Here is a 23,447-nt window from a genome sequence, read left to right on the forward strand (position 1 = left end):
GAATCCAACTAACACTGCCAACTTGTGAAGGCGGGTGGCAGGACCCTTCTTAGTTGCTCTCACATCATGGCGTTAAAATGAAGACTTGTTCTTAATGAGAAAAATAAAATTAGCATCTGATATCTGGAACTGATCTGATGTTCACAGCTAAATGTCAGTGTTATTATTAGCTAGCTATTTTGTTCTCCATTTGGTCATAAACAATCTTGCAATGTACCAAACTCAGATAAGGATACTCTAAAACTATGATAAAATAAGACCAAACAAAGACATTTCACAGTTTTGTCTAAGCACAGACAAGATTGAAGTTATCCCCTCTCTTGGTTAAAATGAGTGACTGCTACTTCTGTACCAATTACAAATTTATCTTCATTCTAGTCTCCCTTTCCTGTATATGAGATGTGTTGATGATGTGGTTTTTGGACTATAGGTGAGGTTCAGTGGGGTGAGGTCCAGACAAGGTGAGGTCCTGACCACCAAGAAAGGATTTTTGAGAAGCCTTTGGTGCAAAAAAGGTCGTTTTATTTAAGCATAGGGACAGGATCCACGAACAAAAAGAGCTGTCCTGGGGTTGTCAGGGGCAATTGATTATATACTATAGGGTTGGGGGAGGTAAGGAAAAAGGGAGGTTTTCAAAAGAATTTTCATATGCTAAAGAGGACCTACAAAAGATACTGGAGGCCTTGCCATTGTCAAGTTAAGGTTGTTTTTCCCTCTAGTAAAGCAGTAACATTAAGACAGTAGGGAGCTTCCTGGAAGAATATCACACATATCCCACCCAGGAGTGGGGGTTGAGGGGAGGTTGCAAGGTGTCAGCTTGTACTTCGTCCTCAACTAGCCTTCTGCTCCCTCATCATTGAGATACTGAATTATAGAATTCCCCCTGATTTATGACAGCATTCAGTCTAGAACAAAACTCTGTTTCCTTAGGCCCTCTCCCAAATCATCTAATAAACTTTTTACTGAAATACTCATGTTTCCCATGGTGTGTATTGTCCTTTGATGCAACAAGTAATAAACTTGTCTAGTTTTAAATGTCTTCCTTGTGAACATTTGCTTAAGGACACTGATGTACATTGAAGATTCTAATTTCTTGATAATCCATTGACTAACTTTATTGGGCAATACTCAAATTTGCTGAGATTCACAGTCAAATTCCTTTCTATACCTGGCGTCGTTGGTAAAACAAATAAACTATAACATTAATTTTTGCCTTTCTATATTAGTCACTGGCAGAGAAGTATTTGTATTGGTAAACTCTGTTTACAAAATTCAATTAATGCCAACAGGGAAGTCATTTCTTAAAATTGGTCTAGAATTAATAATACTTAAACCTAACAATATTATAGAATTCACCTGATTCAAAATTTACAGTGGTTCTCAAGTTACTCCTAATTCAGTGATTAAAAATAAATCATCTCCAGGTACATAGGTAATCTCAGAATATAAATGCTTATTCTCTATGTAGATGGATACTTAAGTTTAGAAAAGTTGTTATTTTAATGAGAAATTTATAAATTTTAACCATTTTTGTCAGTTTATTATAGCATATTTCCTTATAATTCTTTTTTCCCCAGTTTTCCTGATATGTAATTGACACATAACATTGTATAAGTTTTGGGCTCCTGGGTGGCTCAGTTGGTTAAGTGATTGCCTTCGGCTCGGGTCATGATCCTGGAGTCCCAGGATCGAGTCCCGCATCGGGCTCCCTGCTGAGCAGGGAGTCTGCTTCTCCCTCGGACCCTCCCCCCTCTCATGCTCTCTCTATCTCATTCTCTCTCTCAAATAAATAAATAAAATCTTAAAAAAAATTGTATAAGTTTATGGTGTACAATGTGATAAGTTAATACATATATATTGGTAAGTGATGACCAAGTTAACACCTCTATCACCTCATATAATTCAATTTTTTCTTTTGTCTGTGTTTGTTTTGGTGTGAGAAATTTTAAGACTCATAACAACTTTCAAGTATCTAATACAGTTTTCTTAAATGTAGTCAACATACTGTACATTAGATCTCTTGAACTTGCAAATGACAGGATTTCCTTCTTTTTTATGGCTGAATAATATTCCATTGTGTGTGTACATGTGTGAATTATATATGTAATTTATGTATAATTACAATTATGCATACATATGCTATATTACACACACACATTTTCTTTATCTCCATTCAGCAGTTGATGGACCCTGAAGTTATTTCCATGTCTTGGCTGTTGTAAATAATGATGCAACGGACATGACAATGCAGATATCTCTTCAATATAGTGATTTAATTTCCTTCAGTTATGTACCCAGAAGTGAAATTGCTGGATCATATAGTAGTTCAATTTTTTAGAAACCTCTATACTTTTTTTCACAGTGGCTGCACCAGTTTATATTCCCATCAATACTACACAAGGGTTCCCTTTTCTCCACATCTTGCCAACACTTGCTATATTTTATATTTTGATAATAACCACCCTAACATGTGAGAGGTGATATAGCTCGTTGTGGGTTTGATTTGCATTTCCCCGATGATCAGTGGCGGTGAACATCTTTTCATGCACCTACTGGCCATTTGGATGTCATCTTTGGAAAAATGTCTATTCAGGTCTTCTGACCATTTTTTAAATCAGATTATTTGGGTTTTTGTTACTGTGTTGTATGAGTTCCTTATATATTTTGGATATTATCCCTTATCAGATAGATGGTTTGCAAATATTTTCTCTCATTCTATGGATTGTCTTTTCATTTTGTTGATTGTTTCTTTTGCCATGTGTATGTTTTTTAGGTTTTTTTTTTTTTTTGGTGTAGTTCTACTTGGTTATTGTTGTTTTTGTTGCTTATATTTTTGGTGTCATACCAAAATTTGCTACCAAGGCCAACTTTAAGGAGCTTTTTCTCCATACTTTCTTCTAGGAATTTTACCATTTCAGGTCTTCATTTAGGTGTTTAGTTCATTACAAGTTAATTTTTGTGAATGGTGTAAAGTGGGAGTCCAATTTTATTCTTCTGCATATGGTTATCCAGTCTTCCCAGCAGCATGTACAGAAAAGAACATTCTTTCCCCCACGTAATATGTTTGGTTCCTTTGTCAAATATTAATTGACTGAATATGTGTGGGTTTGTTTTGTGGATCTTAATTTTATTCCATTGATATATGTATTTGTTTTTATGCCATATACATAGTTTTTGGATTAGTATAGCTTTGTAATAAAGTTGGATATCAGGAATTGTGATGTCTTCAACATTGTTCTTGCTTTTGCTGTTCAAGGTCTTTTGTGGTTCCTTACAAATTTGAAGAATGTTGCTTTCTTTTTCTGTGAAAAATATCATTGGAACTTTTATAGGTATTTCATTAAATCTATGGATAGCATAAGGTATAACGAACATCTTAATATTAATTCTTCCAATCCATGAACATAAGGTAAATCTTCATTTATTTGTGTCTTCTCCAATTTCAACTTCCAGTTTTACCTCCTGTTACTGACTTCTAATTTCATACCATCTTCTCAAATTTGCTAAGACTTGTTTTTTGACCTAATAAGTGCACTATCCTGGAGAATGTTCCATGTGGGCTTAAGAAAAATGTCTATTTTACTGTTGTGGGATGGAATGCTTTAAATGTGTCTGTTAGATCCATCTAGTTTAAAGTGTAGTTCATATCCAATATTTCCTTATTGATTTCCTGTCTGGATGATCTATCCATTGTTGAAAACAGGGTATTGAAGTCCTCTACTATTATTATAGAGTTGTTTATTTCTCCCTTCAGATTTGTTAGTATTTGCTTAATATATTTGGATATTCCACTGTTGGGTGCATTATATTTACAATTGTTATATCCTTTTGATGAATTAATCCCTTTATCATTATATAATGATCTTCTTTGTCTCTTGTTACAGTTTTTTTTTTTTTTTTTTTACTTGTAGTCTATTCTGTCTGATATAAGCATGGCTACTTGTGCTCTCTTTTTGTTTCCTTTTGTGTAAAGTATCTTTTTCTATTCCTTCATTTTAAGTCTATCCTTGTTCTTAAAGCTAAAGTGAGTCCTTTGTACGTAGCCTAAGTTTGCACCTTGTTTTTCTATTCTATTGATTGGATAATGTAATTCATTTACATTTAAGGTAATTATTAACAGGTAAGGACTTACTAATGCCGTTTTATTAATTGATTTATGGTTGTTTTGTAGTTCCTTCTTTTTATATTTTGTGCTTCTGCTGTAGAATTTTGCTTTGTGGATACCCTAAGACTAGCCTAAAACGTCTTACAGATATAACAGTCTATTTTATGCTGATAACTTAATTTCAATTACATGCAAAAAATTTACCCTTTTACTCCCCTCTCAATACTTTGTTTTTGATGTCACAATTTGCATTTTTATTTTGTATCCATCAACAAATTATTATAAGTATAGTTATTAATACTTTAGTTCTAGAACCTTTATACTAGGGTTAAATGTTTAACACACCACCATATTATAGTATTAGAGTATCCTGAATTTGATTATATACTTACCTTTGCTTGTGTGTTGTATATTTTCATCTGTTTTCATGTTCTTAGTTAGTATCTTTTTATTTCAGCTCAGAGATTTTCAACATTTCTTGTAAGGCAAGTCTACTGGTGATAGATTCCTCAGCTTTTATTTGATTGGGAAAATTTTTATCTATCCTTCATTTCTGAAGGACAACTTTGACAGGTAAGTTATTTAACAGTTTCTATTTTTTTCTTTCAGAATTTGAATATATCATCCCATTCTCTCCTGACCTGCAAGGCTTTGCTGAGAAATCCACTGACAGCCTTTGGGGCTCTTATAGGTGAGTAATTATTTTCTGTTGCTGCTTTTAAAGTTCTTTCCTTCTCTTTAATTTTAGACAATTCTAGATTAGATGATATCTCTTTGAGTTGAATCTGATTGTGGGCCTATGAACTTCATGAACTTGGATGTTCTAATCTCTTCCCAGATTTGGGAAGTTCTCAACCATCATTGTTTTAAATAAGTTTTCTGGCCCTTTCTTCTCTTCTGTGACCCAAATGATACACAGATTTTTTTTTTTTTCCTCTTAAAGGTATCCCATATTTCACATAGGTTTTCTTAACTTTTTTTCATTCTTTTTTCTTGGTTCTCTTGTTCATGGATAATTTCAAAGGACCTGCCTTCTACTTCACAGATGCTTTTACAGCTTGATTCAGTCTGTTGTTAATGTTTTTTATTGCATTTTTTATTTCATTCCTTGTACTCTTCAACTTCAGAATTTCTGCTTAAGTGTTTGACTGCTTGTTTCTTTGATTCTTATCTCTCTGTTAAACTTCTCATTTTGTTTATGTGTTGTTTTTCTGATTTCACTGGATGTCTTTCTGTGTGCTTTGCAGCTCACAGACCTTCCTTAAAACAACTATTTTCAATCCTTTGCTGGGAAAATCTCTGATCTCCATTATTTTGTGGTCAGTTTTTGGAAAATGGCTGTGTACCTTTGGTGGTGTCATGCTTCTTTGATTTGTCATACTCTCTGACACCTTTCACTGCTGTTTTTACTTATGAAGAAGTAATCATCTCTGACTTTGTGAGAGAAACACTTTCCACCAGCCCTGTTAGAAATACTGAGGATGATATTGAACTCGAGTTGGAAGAGGCGAGTCCGGTCTCAAAATGGAGGTAAAACCGCCGCCCGGTCGCCCCCAGCCCGACTCCGGCCGTCGCCGCCGCCGCCGGGGGGAGGAGGGCCATGATCCAAAGGAACCAGAGCAGTTGAGAAAACTGTTTATTGGTGGTTTGAGCTTTGAAACTACAGATGATAGTTTAAGAGAACATTTTGAAAAATGGGGTACACTTACAGATTGTGTGGTGATGAGAGACCCCCAAACAAAACGTTCCAGGGGTTTTGGTTTTGTGACTTACTCTTGTGTTGAAGAGGTGGATGCAGCAATGTGTGCCCGACCACACAAGGTTGATGGGCGTGTAGTGGAACCAAAGAGAGCTGTTTCTAGAGAGGATTCTGTAAAGCCTGGTGCCCATCTAACAGTGAAGAAAATTTTTGTTGGTGGTATTAAAGAAGACACAGAAGAATATAATTTGAGAGACTACTTTGAAAAGTATGGCAAGATTGAAACCATAGAAGTTATGGAAGACAGGCAGAGTGGAAAAAAGAGAGGATTTGCTTTTGTAACTTTCGATGATCATGATACAGTTGATAAAATTGTTGTTCAGAAATACCACACTATTAATGGGCATAATTGTGAAGTGAAAAAAGCCCTTTCTAAGCAAGAAATGCAGTCTGCTGGATCACAAAGAGGTCGTGGAGGTGGATCTGGCAACTTCATGGGTCGTGGAGGAAACTTTGGAGGTGGTGGTAACTTTGGCCGTGGTGGAAACTTTGGTGGAAGAGGAGGCTATGGTGGCGGAGGTGGTGGCAGCAGAGGTAGTTATGGAGGAGGTGATGGTGGATATAATGGATTTGGAGGTGATGGTGGCAACTATGGTGGTGGTCCTGGATATAGTAGTAGAGGAGGCTATGGTGGTGGTGGACCAGGATATGGAAACCAAGGAGGCGGATATGGAGGTGGTGGTGGAGGATACGATGGTTACAATGAAGGAGGAAATTTTGGAGGTGGTAACTATGGTGGTGGTGGGAACTATAATGATTTTGGAAATTATAGTGGACAACAGCAGTCAAATTATGGACCCATGAAGGGGGGCAGTTTTGGTGGAAGAAGCTCGGGCAGTCCCTATGGTGGTGGTTATGGATCTGGTGGTGGAAGTGGTGGATATGGTAGCAGAAGGTTCTAAAAAAAATTCAGAAGAAAAGGGCTACAGTTCTTAGCAGGAGAGAGAGCGAGGAGTTGTCAGGAAAGCTGCAGGTTACTTTGAGACAGTCGTCCCAAATGCATTAGAGGAACTGTAAAAATCTGCCACAGAAGGAACGATGATCCATAGTCAGAAAAGTTACTGCAGCTTAAACAGGAAACCCTTCTTGTTCAGGACTGTCATAGCCACAGTTTGCAAAAAGTGCAGCTATTGATTAATGCAATGTAGTGTCAATTAGATGTACATTCCTGAGGTCTTTTATCTGTTGTAGCTTTGTCTTTTTCTTTTTCTTTTTCTTTTCATTACATCAGGTATATTGCCCTGTAAATTGTGGTAGTGGTACCAGGAATAAAAAATTAAGGAATTTTTAAAAAAAAAAAAAAAAAAAAGAAATACTGAGGATTTCTCAGACCATTTCTATGGGTATTTCTGCTCCACACTTCCTTCCCATTTCCTCTTGTCGGGGGGAAATTCTTAAGACTGTATGCCTCCTCTCAATCTTGCAAATCCATCCTTGGTGCTGACGACCTCCCTTGGGTGGTGCTGAATGCTCAAATTTGTGAGGTTTCTCCTAACCCTGCAGAGTCAGGCCAGCTTTCTGCACATGCTCACCAGCCATCTGCAAAGGCTCACTCTCACTGCTCATGGGAGTGTGCACAGGGAGTTGGCACAAGGTGATGAATGTGTGAGTGAGGCACATAGTGTTTTGGTGTGCCCCTGGCCAATTGAGGGGATCTGGAAGTGAGGGGACCCCAGTGCCTTGTATGCTTCCTAATGGAGTCCTTGACATAGTTAGTAGGATTCATGTCCCTTTGATGCCAGTCAAAAGCTCTGTCTGCTGTTCTTGCTGCTACCCACCCCCCAGATATATAGCATATCTAGATGTATTCTGAAGAGGGTGAGAAAAGAGTGGGCCTCTCTCACTCTCTCTTACAAGAGTAATCACAGGCCAAGAAGGTCTCTCCTTGTCTTCGAGATGTGCCATTATGGGTAAGAAGTAACATGGGTAAAGTGAAACTATCCCTTTTACCCTCTTCAGTGAATTCAATCAAGGAATATTTTGATCCAATTGTGTCCTACTGGACTCCTGGACTTCCACAAAAGTTCTCTCGTCAATAGGTATTTGTCTAAATGGGTAGTCTTTGAGGGGAAGACTATAGAAAACTCTTATTCTGCCATAATGAAGATGTCCTCTTCCCTTATGTCAATTATTTAAAGTCAATTTCTCATAGAATATTTAGTTCATGCCTCTAAAGTGTCATTATTTTCATAATGAAAATAATAGATTTATTTGATTGTTTTCCAATGGCAAAAATGCTTTTCCCCAGTTTATGATTTTCAAGATTCATGAAAGTAAAGAATACAAATAGAGCAATAACAGTAAACAGCAATTAACGTATAAGAAATAACTCAAGGAGGGGCGCCTGGGTGGCTCAGTTGGTTAAGCGACTGCCTTCGGCTCAGGTCATGATCCTGGAGTCCCGGGATCGAGTCCCACATCGGGCTTCCTGCTCGGCAGGGAGTCTGCTTCTACCTCTGACCCTCTTCCCTTCGTGCTTTCTATCTCTCATTCTCTCTCTCTCAAATAAATAAATAAAATCTTTAAAAAAAAAAAAAAGAAATAACTCAAGGAGTAATATGCTGATAATGTGTGTGGTAGTTGGGTAATAGATAGTGTCCAAAAATTATATTATTTTTACAATATTTATTCAGTTAATCAGAAGTACTAAGAGATGTTGAGTTTCATACATGTAAATAGTTACAAATATTGAATTTTTGGATGTGTTGTATTTTAGAATAGCTAAGGTTTTAAATCACTGAGTTATAAATTCTATTAGTTCATCTTGGGTTATTACTAATAGTAAACTATATAGAAATTATACAGTACATCATTAAGTTACAGGTCAATTCTATTTAGGAATTTTTTTTAAAGATTTTATTTATTTATTTGACAGAGAGAGAGACAGCGAGAGAGGGAACACAAGCAGGGGGAGTGGGAGAGGGAGAAGCAGGCTTCCTGCTGAGCAGAGAGCCAGATGTGGGGCTTGATCCCAGGACCCTGGGATCATGACCTGAGCCAAAGGCAGACACTTAACGCTCCCCTCTATTTAGGAATTTTTTTAATGCACAAATAAAAATAAAAATTATCTATTATGTGAAATCCAAATATACATTATCTACATTTATGGAAAGTTTATAAGCTAATAAGATTTTAAGATTTCTGTGTTTTTTTCATATAGCTCCATTGATTTTAGATCTGATATGGTCATTTTTTCAAAATTCCATTATGTTTATTTTTCCTAATTCATTGGTGCATTTTCACTTAAAGAATGTTATTTTCCTTGCAGGGAGAAAATGAGATTGCTCCCCATATATGGTTATTTTAATTCTCTTTTTGTAAGTACATATGCATTTTCAACAATAGATCACTCATTTACCATTAAAATCAATGTTTTGAAAATAACAAATCACATAATAATATATTTGCATTACACCAAATACATATTACACATTTAATGAAACAAAAGCCACAAAAAAGTTAATTCAACTATGTGCATTTGTAATTAAACAATTAAAATTTTGTCTTTACATCATAATGAAATGAAGTGTCTGTCACTTAAGTAGTTTTAAAGTGGCAAAATTCCATATGTCATTTTGAAAGTCATACACTGGATGGATTAGTAACACAATATGAAACATTTTCCCCTTCAGGGGAATCTATTAACCCAATAAATTATAACAGATGACAACTGCACCACGTTGAAATTTGCTGTTGCACAGCACAATAAGCAGCCAAAACATTTTAAAAAATGAAATTATCAGTTGCCTACATTATCATCTTATGTAAGATTTTGGACATTTTTCAGACTCAAATTTAAAAGTAGTGGTTCTCATTTCTGGCTGATATATTGAATCATCTAGACAACTTTTAAAATTCTGATGCCTGAGGTGTTTTTTGTTTTGTTTTGTTTTGTTTTAAGGAATTTTGATATAAATGCTCTGGATGCTCTGGAGCATACTCTGGGCAAGAGTATATTTTTTATTTAGTTATTGATATAAGTATAAAACATAGCCAGAGTTGAGCAACATTGCCTTAAAAGTCAGCTATGTGTTTACTTTTAGCATATTTCCAATTGAAATAAATAGTTGTTATACCCACTATTCCTAGACCCTGCAGAATATTACCAACTAAGGCTTTCTATGATATCAGTTGAGCACTTCATATTTGGGAAAAAGGGTAAAGAAAAATAATTTCAAAAAAAGTTGGAACATCATAACATTTTAGAAGTGTTTCTTTTTAAGGGCACGATCGCCTATTTCTATAGGCAAAGAAATACTCTACAAAATGTTATCGAAACACATTATCTTTAAATCAGGCCATTATGGAAACACAGGCTTTATTGTTTTAATATTGGGTCAGTTACTTACCTTCCTTAAACCTTGATTTCTTTTTCTCTAAATTAGAAAAATCCACTATAGTCATTTTGAAAATTAATTTAAGGTAACAAAGAAACAATTTTGTAAGTACATTGTGAATGCCACTTTTCCCCCAAAGGGTTCTTACTTTTTTATGTATTAGAAAATTAATCACACAATTAAAAATCAGATAGCTTAATTCTTGAATAAAATATGTATGATTCTTCTTTGAAGTCCACCGAGTAATTATATACTAATTAATTCAAACTAATCAAATCAATAAAGTTAAGGACTGACTACTGAAATTTCAAAAGGAGTTGTTTTATAAGTTCTCCCACACATAAATACTGCAGTATCAACCCAAGTCTCATAATATTATTAATCAAATTTTAATTAGCTCTCAAGTTTTCATAAATATATCAGTTATGTAAAGTAAATTACATCTCTAGTTTTTCAGGACTATTAAAACATAGAAAATGTTCCTTTCAGCTTATTACATATACTTTTTGACCTTGATCACATAATACTTCTCCATTACGTACATATTCACATTCTTCTTGCTGTGCTATTCATTTTCAGACTCAGTGTTTTTTCCTATGGCCAGTACATTCAAAATTCTGTTGCAAATCCATATGGTCATAATTTCTAAGTATTTTTATAAAAGGAGACAAGATATATTAATTTCCCAGAGATCCAGAAAGGCTATAGTGTAAAACCCAAAAAAGTCATCAATTCTATAAATTGAATGTCTTTGCTCAAGTGCCCAGCCTAACAGGCTCAGGGTCAGGGCCATGACATATAGAATATGGCCACCTATAAAACAGAGAACGGGCAATGCCTTCAACACAGAATGATATTGAGCTATAGCTTTTGAGTATAAGGAACAGAACACATTTGTTCATTGTATTCCCTTGCTGTTGCCAATTCTGCTGTCCAAATTTTAAGTCTACAAGTTTAGCAGTTTTCGACTATCATAATCTCTCTTACTTCTGTGGTTTGCAGAATTACAGTTCTCTCTACCAGAAATGACCTCTCATTTTCTTTCCCCCTACTTAACTACACTTCATCCCTTAGATTCAACTCAGTGTTGCCTCTTCTGGGAAGCCACCTCTACATTCTGCCTGCTGATTGGTTAGAGAGTTTGACCTATGCTTCTGATAGCATAGTATTCTTATTCCATATAAGATACATTCCACTTCTCAGAGTCTATAGATCTCTTAGTAGGCACGTGGTCCACAGACTAGTTAATTTGTCTTGCATACATCTTAACTGTATCTGAATCAATAAATAACAATCAGGACATTTCACAGAAAAGTCCAGTCTTCTCAGGAAAAACACACATATCCACATGGCATAGCAATTGTTAGGGCTAAGTAGATGTTGTCTCCCTAGAGGGGGAATGACTACAGCTTTTATAAATACCATTCTAAAACTAAACTTGTGGTTTCTGGCTAAATGTTTAAAATGTGTCCATATAATCATCAAGATAGCAATCTAAGATCAATAGTGTCAACATAAAAATTACATTTAAAATTCAGTGTTATTGAAGAAATAGAATAACTATAAAATAATAAAAATAAAAAGTCAGCAGAATATACATACATTTAAGACACATCAATCATTATATGCAAGGAATATTAGTGGAAGGATTGAACAAGAGCATTTCTTCACTTAGTAATGGTCTAAGTGGATACAGTTTATGTGAAATAATGAAAAAAATCTTGTAAGGGTAACATTGTTGTGGCTTCATGACCTAGAATTTAATGGTTTAATGGAAAGAAAAGTGAACTCTGCCCATGGTGTATTTAATAAAGGCTGGGAATCAAACCTAAGCACAATCAAAATAAAGATTTATTACTCACATCAAACTAAATTTAACATGAAGGAGGAAAATGCATCGAAATGTATTATTATTAAATCAATAGCAAGAATACACTAGTCATAAGAAAAATCTGTACTTATAATTTATACAAAAGAAATATTGTGATTTCATGAAAATCAAAATCTACAGAAAAACTAAATATTGAAAAATCTCTTGCTTACTTTATAAAATCATCATTCTGAGATGATTCATTATAAAGAGAGTATCTTTTTCATTCAGAGCATTCTAATAGATGTCTATTATATAGAAGAGTATACCAATTAATATTAAACATTTCATGGACTGAGACAAACATTAAACAATTGAAAACAGTTATCTTTTTTTAACTCTATGCACACATTGAATTGTAAGAAAAGGCAATATATACAACTAAAACCAACTTCTTAAGATGTATTATGTCAATTTTAACATTTTAAACTTTTTTGGATGTAATTAAATTCAAATGTCTTCAAAAGAAATTCAGAAAAATGAAATTTTCCTTATAAAGTTGTTATTTCTGACAAACATTTACTGTACTCTACCCTAAAAGTGCAAAGATGAAGATTCATGTGTCTACTACACAAGACCAGGTGAATTAGTCTATTTTCCTTTCAGCATGGATTACCATGTTGAGTGGCTTCTGGTTTAGAAGAGTCTGGAATAGGAAGAGGGAGAGGGACAGGGAGAAAGGGAGAAAATGCTTTCCAGTTGGAACATATTATCTTTAAAAAAATGATGGAGTGCACATGAGAAATGATCAAAAAGCAGTTGAAAATATGTGTCTGAAAATCAAGACAGAGTCCAGGCCTAGAGATAAATATTTGAGAATTATCTTTATGAAGGTATAGGATGATTTTTTTTAAGGATTTTATTCATTTATTTGAGAGAGAGAGACAGGGAGAGAGGGAACACAAGCAAGGGGAGTGGGAGAGGGAGAAGCAGGCTTCCCGCCGAGCAGGGAGCCCGATGCGGGGCCAGATCCCAGGACCCTGGGATCATGACCTGAGCCGAAGGCAGACGCTTAACGACTGAGCCACCCAGGCGCCCTGGTATAGGATGATTTTTGTCATCAAAGCTTTCTGCCATCTGACCCTTGTTTGTTTCTCCCTCTGCTTCTTTTCTACAACTGATACTTTGAACATAGTGAACAACTTATAATACCTCAAATGTGTCATATTTCTTCAAGGTACTACCTGGAATGCCCTCCATATTTTCTTCCCCCAGCATAATCCTAGAAAACCTTTACACCTCATGTAAGACCCTGCTGAAAAGTTTATGTTTGTAAGAATTTCCACGCCCTCTGAAATGAAAATGACTAACTCTGTTTATTTTTACTCCTCTTTGGTATTTATCACATTAATTGTAGTTATGTGTTTGGTTATCTGTCTGCTCTTTGGCTCCTTTAGGGAAGGTTGTACCTTATTGACTGAGAACATAAGCAATTGTTTAACACATTTGTTGAATAAATGAATTAATTAATTAATTAAACATTTAACATGCTTTCCTGCTAATTCGCCACAACATATTTGCTTTTGCAAAAATTCTACAAATATGTTTGCAAGAGTTCTTCACCTGAACGGGATACAAGTGATTTTAACTGTCCTTATATAGAATTAGACTTGAATTTATCAAAGTCAATTTTTAAATCAGGGGTAGAGAAATTGCAGAGCAATTCCTACAACAACTCAGCTGTAGCCAATACAACTTCAAATTTGTCTCAGTCTCCATCTAGACTGAGGTAACACAGCAAAGGGCAGGAGAAAATTCTTTCATATATGTGTGTGAGCTGTTACTGTTAAAATTCTCTTTGATAATACCGGTGTGATCCCCCTCTAACCGATCCAGATTCATGTTTGTTTGACATTCATTTCATGCCCACTATATGCCAGGCATTGCGCTACTTGCCCTAATCCCTGCCTGGTGACTCCTAGGGGACATGTGAAGAAATTAAAATCTTTTAAAATTATGTATTAACATTAGCAAACACTGAAAAAGTTTAGAATGACTTGAAAATAAGTATTATCCTATTGCTAGAAAAGTGAACATCAGTACACTTGATAGATTACATTTAACCAAAATTAATGATTTTGAAATTTCTATTCATATTGTAAAATATGTTCACACTGACATTGGGCTTTTATCCAGTTCTCATATAGAATGTGATAAACAAAAAAAGTACATAAAAGGAACTCATTGCCTTCGAGAAAATCTCCCTCTTTGCTCTTAAACATGATCAAATTAGAATCAAATGTTTAACAACTGAGAAAACTATAAAAAGTAAATATGACCAAAAGCGAATTTCATATGTAGTCTATACTTGGAAAACATCAGGCATGTTTAAAGTTACATTCATTTGAATAAACAGTGATCCTACAATATAGATGAGTTACCCTAAAAGAAGTTAATTGAATTATTATAGTGTAATTTAATAGATGCTTCTTTTTATAAAACATTTTGTGAAATGGAAGATATTTCCAAAGTTTTAATCTTTTCCCTTGGATTTGATTCTGTAAACTGAGACACGGAAGGGTTCATGTGACCTCCAAAACCAGAAATAAACATAGGAGAGAATTCCTATGGATTTAGCTCAAGAAGGCAACAGAATTCCTAATACTTACAGTGTCTGGCACCTTCATGCAGCATTTTTGTGGTTCTAATCAAGCATTTGTATAGTCTTGTCTATCCCTCACCCTCTCAAAAAACTGAATTATTTTTAAGGCAACTTGTGACAGATTAAGGGACTATCAGTGGTGGCAGGATGGTTTCCTAGAGACTTTTGTGGACTCACCCTGTTCCAAGAGAGGAAATGGAACGTACACTTAACAGGGATTTTTTTAGATTCCAATTTTAAAGGCAATCCAACATCTTTACAGTAAGCAAGATGGATTATCATCCACCTCCCACAACTCAAAACCACCTGTTTGGATCACAAGCTCAAGATCCACTTGGGTCTTAAGAAAATACTCCATACAAAGTAAAGCTTGTCTCTGATAACAAATAGAATTATAAATAAATATTTTTAAAGTAAACAAGATTTCTTAGCTATTTGGTATTAGACAACACACATACAGATAACCTCTTAAACAAAAAAGAAATCAAAGTAAAATAAGATATGGAAAGTAATAAAATGGAGTTTGTGAACATCAAAATATCTATATTTAAGAGGAAACTTTTTTAATTAAAATAATGAAAACAAGGAAGTTTACATTCACCTAAGAACTTTGTAAAAAAGGAGGAGATTAATCAAAATAAATCAATCATAACATATAAAAGATATTATGAGAAGAAATTAAGTAGAAGTATAAGCTGAAATTAATAAAAACCAATAAAATAGCTAGCCCCTTGTAAAACTTATAGAAGATGGAATATAGATAAAAATATATATTAGGACTGAGAAAAAGTAAAGAGCACTCTCTACTCTGTCTCTCTCACTGAATGCAGCTAAATGTGGAGAGAATGGACAAAGCAGCAATTTGAGGATTTGGAAAAAAAAAAAATGGTAAGGTAAATCAGAGAAGAAGACCAGAATCTGGAGTATCACTGAATGGGTTTAAGATTTATTTTCTTCTTCCCTATCCCCACCCCCCCACCCCCACCTGATCTCAAATGACACTAAAATCTAGACGTGGCCAACAGTGCAAAGACAGAAACAGTTCTAATAGCACCCGTCTAGTTGTGGTTCAAGAAGAGGACGATAGAGCTCCTAACACTCAGAGTGTGAAATACCTAGTTTATTTTTTGCCACTCTGTCAAGTCCTGTTTCCCAAGCAATCCTATGGAGGCCATGGCCTCAGCAGCTAAGGAAGTGCAGAGCAATACCCAGGGAAGGGTAATCTTCCTCTCCAGTTGGTGGAGCTGTAGTTCCAAGAGTGTGGGGCAAACGCCCCCCCTCCGCCCCTGCTCATCCATTTGCCTTTTAGTCTTTCGGTCCCCCTGCTACTTGGCTTAAAGATATGCATGCATTTTTGGAATCACACAGCAGAGCAAGATAACTAAAGCACACACCTTCTGACCAGAAGACTATGAGGAACCAGGAAATATCAGGGCGATTGCTGAGATGGAGAAGAAAAAAATAACCTCATAAAGTTGTGTGTGAACACTCTCACGCACTTCCAAGTTGTACATACATGGATCTGACCCTGAAAAACAAATCAAAGAATTCTGAAAACTGATGTAAAAAATAAACAAATGCCAAATCCCAGTATAGTAACTGTGTTCATTTTCCCTTTTACTTTAACAAATCATAGCAAAATTAATGGTTTAAAACAACACTTATTTTTTTCATCTTACAGTTCTGATGGTCAAACAGTCTAAAATGAGTCCTATGGGGCTAAAATCAATGTGCTGGTAGAGCTGGTAGATCTCTGTAATCTATGAATCTGCTGAAAGGCACTTATAAAAAATGAAACCATCAGTTCTGACTTGACTGAGCAAAATTTTAATAAGAATTTATCATCAAAAACATCTTAATATGCTACTTAAATCTGACATGGCAAAAATATTTTTAAATCTCTTAATATGACTAATAGATACTTATCGAGTGCCTTTTATGCCTAGAGTAGTAGAATAACATTACTTTAGTTGTATATATTATGCATTACACGTTTATTTTTTGTGACAAGTATATAGTCTATAGTACATTGGAATTTCCGTTAAGCTCTGTAGTTCATTTAAGAGTCTGTGTATATTATTTTTAAATCAATATCAAAGTTTATTTATTGAATATAAACTCCTTAGTCAGAAATATAACCACATCAATCTTCAGAGAAAACAGAGTGTTTTTCATGGCAATTCCCAAAATGACCTAGTTTCCAGGTAGGTGTTTTGCTGAGAAGCGATCTAGACTCTACAGAGATGTCCTTAGCAGAAATGTTTCCCCCTCAGCTCACTTGAATCAAAATACTGCTATAGATATTTCACAATTATTACTGAAAAGTATACTGAAAAAATCAAAACAAAAATAGAGTTTCTGCCTTGCAAGTCTTCATTATTAGCTAGTGGATTCTAGCTGGCACTCACACGGGGACAGAAGGAAACATCCGGAATAGCAACAACAGGCTTTTCAGGCTCTTATGCATCAATTTTCTACCAAATACCAACAATTGCACCCACGTGTATGTGTGTATGCGGGTTTGTGTGCACACGTGTGCGTGCGTTTCATATTGGTTCATAAGATAATTTTATGGGAACTGAATATATTTGTGTGAGCCCGTTTAAAAATTTTGCATAATGAAATCAGAGAACAAAAATTTTAATTTGGGTGAAGTATTTAAGGAAGATGCTTATCGAAGGAAGTTTTCCCAATGTATTTAGGGATTTTACTCTCTCTTTTTTTATTACTATGGATTTAGAGAGCAATGAGTCTAACAAAAATAGAAGATTATTTGAAAGTTAGTAAACAGAATGAAGTCATGGCTCTCTCTATTTGGCTTAGTTAGAATCCTGGAAAGGTCAGTAGTTCAAAAGTTTGAGTCTTTTCAAAGGTTCTTTTTTTTTTAAGATTTTATTTATTTATTTGACAGAGAGAGACACAGAGAGAGAGGGAACAGGAGCAGGGGGAGTGGGAGAGGGAGAAGCAGGCTTCCCGCGGAGCAGGGAGCCCTATGCGGGGCTCGATCCCAGGACCCTGGGATCATGACCTGAGCTGAAGGCAGACGCCCAAAGACTGAGCCACCCGGGTGCCCCTAGTCTTTTCAAAGGTTCTTACAAAAGATTTATTCCTCAACCTCTTTCCCTTACTCCCTTCACCCTCGTGCTCTCTTAATCACACTCAAGCATCCACGAAAACCTGTGGGTTGTTATTTCCTGAATTGTGGAGAATATAAATGATGGTAAAACATTTTAATGGTTGTCAATAATCTAAAGGTGACCTCCTTATTTTCCAGTTGTTCCTGATGCTACTGGGAGTGGAGTCAGTTGTAAAGAGTAAATGAAATATAAGGAGAAGTGAACTTGTATATAAAGAAACTGTGAAAAAATTATGTCAACCTTGACTCTTAAACACGGAGAAGTAACTGGTGGTTGCCAGAGGGGAGGTGGGTGGGCAGTGGTATGAACAAAATAGATCAAGGGAATTAAGAGGTGAAAACGTCCAGTTATAAAATAAATAAGTCATGGAGATGAAAAATACAGGACAGAGAATATAATCAATAATATTGTATACCATTGTTTGGTGACAGATGGTGACTATGCTTATTGTGTTGAGCACTGAGTAATAGAATAGTCAAATCCATTAGTTGTACACCTAAAACTAATATAACATTGTATGTAAGTTATTCATCAAAAATACAAGAAAAGATATGATAGAAAATAAATAGTAAAATGGCAAAAATAAATAAATAAATAAATAAATAAATAAATAAATAAATAAATAAATAACGTTAACCTGTGCCTTGCATTTTGTGACGAGATTTAATACTTTAAGGAAGGGGGTTTTGGTTTTGCCCTTCTGTACTACTTAAATTCCTGTCCAAGGGTATAGAAGTCATTTCTAGATAAACTGAGGATTCTATTGTAGTTCTGATCTGACCTAGATGTGTATAAGAAACAAAGAGATTTAGAACATTTTCTATACCATTAATTGGGTTGAAACTCTCTCAAGATGAGTTCAGTTTTCAGGAGGCCAATTCTGGACTAGTTTAACCTCTAAATAATAAATAGGGTCCCCAAGGAAGAGTCTCCTGGATGATTAAACCCTGTCATTTAAAGCAGGATGATTCTAAAGAGAAATAGGTTCCGAGATGGTCCTGGATGCAGACCCTGCAGTAATGCAGGGACTCCCTTTTCAGCTTAAGAAGCTTGTGATTGCTGTGTCCACCCCCAAAAATCAGTGAATATTATGCAATTCCACTCTCTCTACGGAAAACCTGGCAGTAAAAAGCAAACTCAAGAGTAATAGAAAATAATGGGACAATAGTAGTTCAGACCAAGAGATATAATGTGAAATGAACTACACTTTTACCATGTGAAGAGAAATAAAAGGCTATCAAGAGTCATGGAAGTATCAACAAAGTAATAGAATTCCAACTGTGCACTCTGTAAATGAAGACCAGATTGATAGCACTTCCTGGATTGATACCACTTCCTGGCTTATATTTTAATGTGTGTGTGTGTGTGTGTTTATGTCAGTACACTCCTGAGTTCACAACTGAGTTGTTATCTTAGTTGTATCTTAGAGTTTTTCTTTCTCCTCTCTTCTATGTAGAGGGACATATGTATACTTCCTTTATTAACAAGATAATTTTATGTTCTGCCATGACAACTGTTAAAAATCTAAGATTATGCACAATACTAAACATTTATGTACCTACTGCAAATTTGAAATTAATTTTATAATTCTTGAGTTCTGGTTTTCTTTTGGCCTTCATTCCAAGCCTATTCAACATCTTTTGCATTGCTAATCTGTTCCCAATACTGCTAAAGCTGAAACAAAGTTGTGCAATACCTGCTCCACACAGCAGGTGCTGTAGGAAATATTCTATTGTTATCGAGGTAAATGCCAATTTAGTATAATCTAAATTCTTCCTTAGCATTACTCTCTAGCTTGAGGAATTTTGCAGTGTCTAGACCAACTACTGCAAATGTATGTGATTGGATGCCCTGTTGTGAACAGATGTGTCCTGAAAAAGAAATTGAGATTTTTGACAAGCTTCCTGGAAATTCCAAAACTGCAAACACGTGGGGTTTTTACTTTCTAACCGTGGTGGTAAAATCTCTTGGAATTTAAGAAGCACGGCCAGGGCAGGAGGAAGAAAGGTGCCACTCTGTGTTTCCCACACCTTGAGTCACTCCTGAAGTATGCAAATTCTTTGAGCCGTATTGTAGCTGATACTAGAAGACCCAACAGGAAGAGAACTGCGAAATATCAAATGGTGCTTCCCTTGAAATAATAACATTATTTTATCTGTTGACCTAAGCCTTTTTTAGAATTCTGAATCAATCTAGCATCATCTGTAGTTCTTAAAAAATACCTGCCAATGAGGTAACTGCTTAGGCCTCTACCTCAGGTATTTATGCCACCAAAGCCGCCACTATCAACATTTATGGAGAATAAGATTGGAAGAACAAAAGCTACTGATGGAATGAAACATATATGTATATGTAATAATATATGTTATGTACAATATGTAATAATATATATTATAATTATATAGAGGGGCGCCTGGGTGGCTCAGTTGGTTAAGCAACTGCCTTCGGCTCAGGTCATGAGCCCGAGTCCCGCATCGGGCTCCCTGCTCAGCGAGGGGCCTGCTTCTCCCTCTAACCCTCCCCCCTCTCATGTACTCTCTTTCTCGCTCTCTCAGATAAATAAATCTTTGTTAAAAAATAATAATTATATAGAATATATATTATAACTATATACAACTGTAATATATACATGTAATTGGTATTACTATTTGATTAATAAAATTTATTATTATTACTTTAAATAACTGTATTCTTTAATCCCCAGCACCTATTTCACCCACCTCCCACTCACCTCCCCTCTGGTAACCATCTGTTCTGTATAGGTAAGAGTCTGTTTTCTGGTGTGTCTCTCTTTTTTATTTCCTTCATTTGTTTTGTTTCTTAAATTCCACATATGAGCAAAATTACGTGGTATTTGTCTTACTCTGATTGGTTTATTTCACTTAGCATTATACTCTCTAGTTCTCTCTGATGTAGGAAAGACGTTATTAGGGTTTGAATTCAATGGCCAAGAAAATCTTCGAGATGTCTTTGGTGCAAAATGTGGTTTTATTAAAGCACGAGAACAGAGCCTGTGGGCAGAAAGAGCAGCACTGGGGTCATGAGGAGTAGCCCATTATATACTTTCAAGTTGGGAGGGAGTTAGTGATAGCAGAAGTCTCTAAGGAATTTTGGAAGCGAGGTTTCCAGGACCCTGAGGGGGCTAGCTATTGTTGGGAAATGGTCATTTATTACTATCTAATAAAACCTTAGTCATGAGACCCTTCAGATGTGTATCGGTGGGCCATATTTTTGGGGGATGATCGTCTACACGTATCCTGAAGGGTTTAGAGATAGAGGAAGTTTCCAAAGGAATTCTTATACATTAAAGTAGACTTACAGGATCCTGGGTTGGGGGTGGGGGAAGGTTCGGGCTAGGATTGCCTTTTGCCCTTAGCAAAGTATTAATGTTGAGGCAGTTGAGTCCCTAGAGGAATGTCCCTCTGCATGTTTCAAGGACTTGTCAATGGACTGTAGGTAGTAAGGAAATTTAATAATTTTTCTTCTGGCTTTGTTTCTCACATCACTACCCATGTTGTTGCAAGTGACAAGATTTCATTCTTTGCTATGGCTGAGTAATATTCCACTGTGTATATATACCACATTGTTATCTATTCATCTATTGCAGGACACTTGGGCTGCTTCCATACTTTGGCTATTGTAAATAATGCAGCAAGAAACACAGGGGTGTATGTATACTTTCAAATTAGTGTTTTTGTATTCTTTGGGTAAATACCCAGTAGTATGATTATTGGATAGTTCGATTTTTAACTTTTTGAGGAAACTCCATACTGTTTTCCACAGTGTCTGCACCAGTTTGTATTCCCACCAACAGTGCATGAGCTTTCCTTTTTCTCCACTTCCTCACCAACACTTGTTGTTTCTTGTGTTTTTTATTTTAACCATTCTGACAGGTGTGAGGTGATATCTCATTATCATTTTGATTTGCGTTTCCCTGATGGTAAGTGATGATAAGCATATTTTCATGTGTCTGTTGGCTATCTGTATGTCTTCTTTGGAGAAATGTCTGCTCATGTCTTCTGCCCATTTTTAATTCTAAAATATGTAATATATATTAGCAGGTGGAAAATTTACCCATTTTAGATTCTGAAAATAAATGTTTGTTGACCCATTGACTGACTGACTAAAAAAATGTAAAAGATGAATTACATATTATTTTTAGCCCTCAGACTAGAGGATGAGGCTTTGGGTTTTATGAAGGTTCCCAAAATAGTATTCCATTTATCAATCTGAGCTGTGCACCCACTAACTAAGACAAAGGAGTATGGCAAATAGAGGTCAAAATATCATCCTTGTTACCAATAAAGACTAGATATTACAGAAGATTAATTATTTTGGGTACAATTAAATTTATCCCCTCACTCAGCCCTAAGTAATACTGGATGTGGGTATGGCTTTCAAGATATGGCCTTTTCCAAGAGTCATAGAAAAGAATGGCTATGTCCTGCAAGCAGATTGATCCCCATAAAATGAACTATCACATCATGTATTTTCTATATCTAGTGCTCTTTACTCTTTGTGGAGATCCAAATTTCCATATAGTAGTTTTCTTCCTGCAAGAATCAACATTGTTAAGATATCAGTTCTCTTTAAAATTCTCTATAGATATATAGATTCAGCGCAGTCTTTTTCCCCCTCAATGAAAAAAAAATCCCAGATACTTCACCAAATTCGGTTGACAAATGACTTGTTGTTAGGAAAATGAAAACTAAAAGTGCAATGAGATTCTACTACATATGTTTTACTATGGCTAATATATAGACAAACTGAAAATGCCTAATGCTAGCAAGTCTGAGGACCCAGCAACTAGACCTCTCATATGCTGATATTGGGAATGGAAAATGCTGTGGCCACTTTTGAAAAAAATGGCAGTTTCTTATAAAATTAATCATACACTGACCATAGGACTCAGCAATCCTATCCCTAGGTATGATTTATCCAAACTAAATGAAAGCTCATGTTCATATAAAATACCAAATGTACATGTTCATAGAGACTTTATTCATAATTACCAAAACCTAGAAACAACCCAAAAGTCCACCAATATGTGAATGGATACATAAACTAGATGCACCTTTGCAATGGAATATTACACAGCAATAAGAACCAATGAACTTTTGCTTCATGGAAGAACATGGAAATGAACTCTGATAACTGACAGAAGGCCAACTCAAATGGTTACATACTCTGATTCTGGAGAGGCATTTCTACTCACAAGGAGATAATCTGGGTTGATGTAACTAATTTACATCTTGGTATGGCTGTATTTATTTGTTAAGACTCAGGACTACGTAACAGGATGTGTGGATTTTACTGTATAATTACATCACAATAAAAAAACATGAATTGGGAAGTAGGAGAATTTTGATTTCGATAGTGGGATAAAAGAAAACATTTTCCAAACATAATTTGCCCTATTACAATAATATTTGCTGTATTATCAATACCCACACAGCTTGCTTGCTTAAGAACCAAATTTGAGTTCAATTGCATATAGTCACTAAAATATTTATTTTAATGAAAAAAGGCATTCTTGCAAAAAAATTAATGACTATTAAATACTTGTTATGTGAGCATACTAGAAAAACGCTAATTTATTATTATTAATATTATTATTAAGAGAATAAGTACACAAAG

At 35.3% G+C, this 23,447-nt stretch overlaps 1 protein-coding gene across 2 annotated transcripts; it reads left to right on the forward strand.

Moving 5' to 3' along the window:
- Positions 1-5,589: 5,589 nt before the first annotated feature.
- Positions 5,590-7,043, forward strand: LOC114223832 (heterogeneous nuclear ribonucleoprotein A3). Of its 2 annotated transcripts, XM_088021700.1 has the most exons (2): positions 5,590-5,635; positions 5,702-7,043. In XM_088021700.1, exons 1-2 carry the CDS (start codon positions 5,630-5,632, stop codon positions 6,764-6,766), a joined length of 1,071 nt encoding a protein of 356 aa, XP_087877826.1. In that variant the 5' UTR covers positions 5,590-5,629; the 3' UTR covers positions 6,767-7,043. The 2 variants fall into 2 exon arrangements, with proteins under 2 accessions (XP_087877826.1, XP_087877825.1); XM_088021699.1 differs by having other exon boundaries at positions 5,596-7,043.
- The last annotated feature ends 16,404 nt before the right edge of the window (positions 7,044-23,447 follow it).

This window comes from Eumetopias jubatus, unplaced genomic scaffold, assembly GCF_037043125.1.
Source record: "Eumetopias jubatus isolate StellerSeaLion01/CBP00866 unplaced genomic scaffold, mEumJub1_p1.0 scaffold_3, whole genome shotgun sequence".
NCBI lineage: Eukaryota > Metazoa > Chordata > Mammalia > Carnivora > Otariidae > Eumetopias > Eumetopias jubatus.

Excerpts from the sequence above, each read along its gene's own strand:
- LOC114223832 (XM_088021699.1), top strand. The coding sequence starts at position 5,630 with ATGGAGGTAAAACCGCCGCCCGGTCGCCCCCAGCCCGACTCCGGCCGT.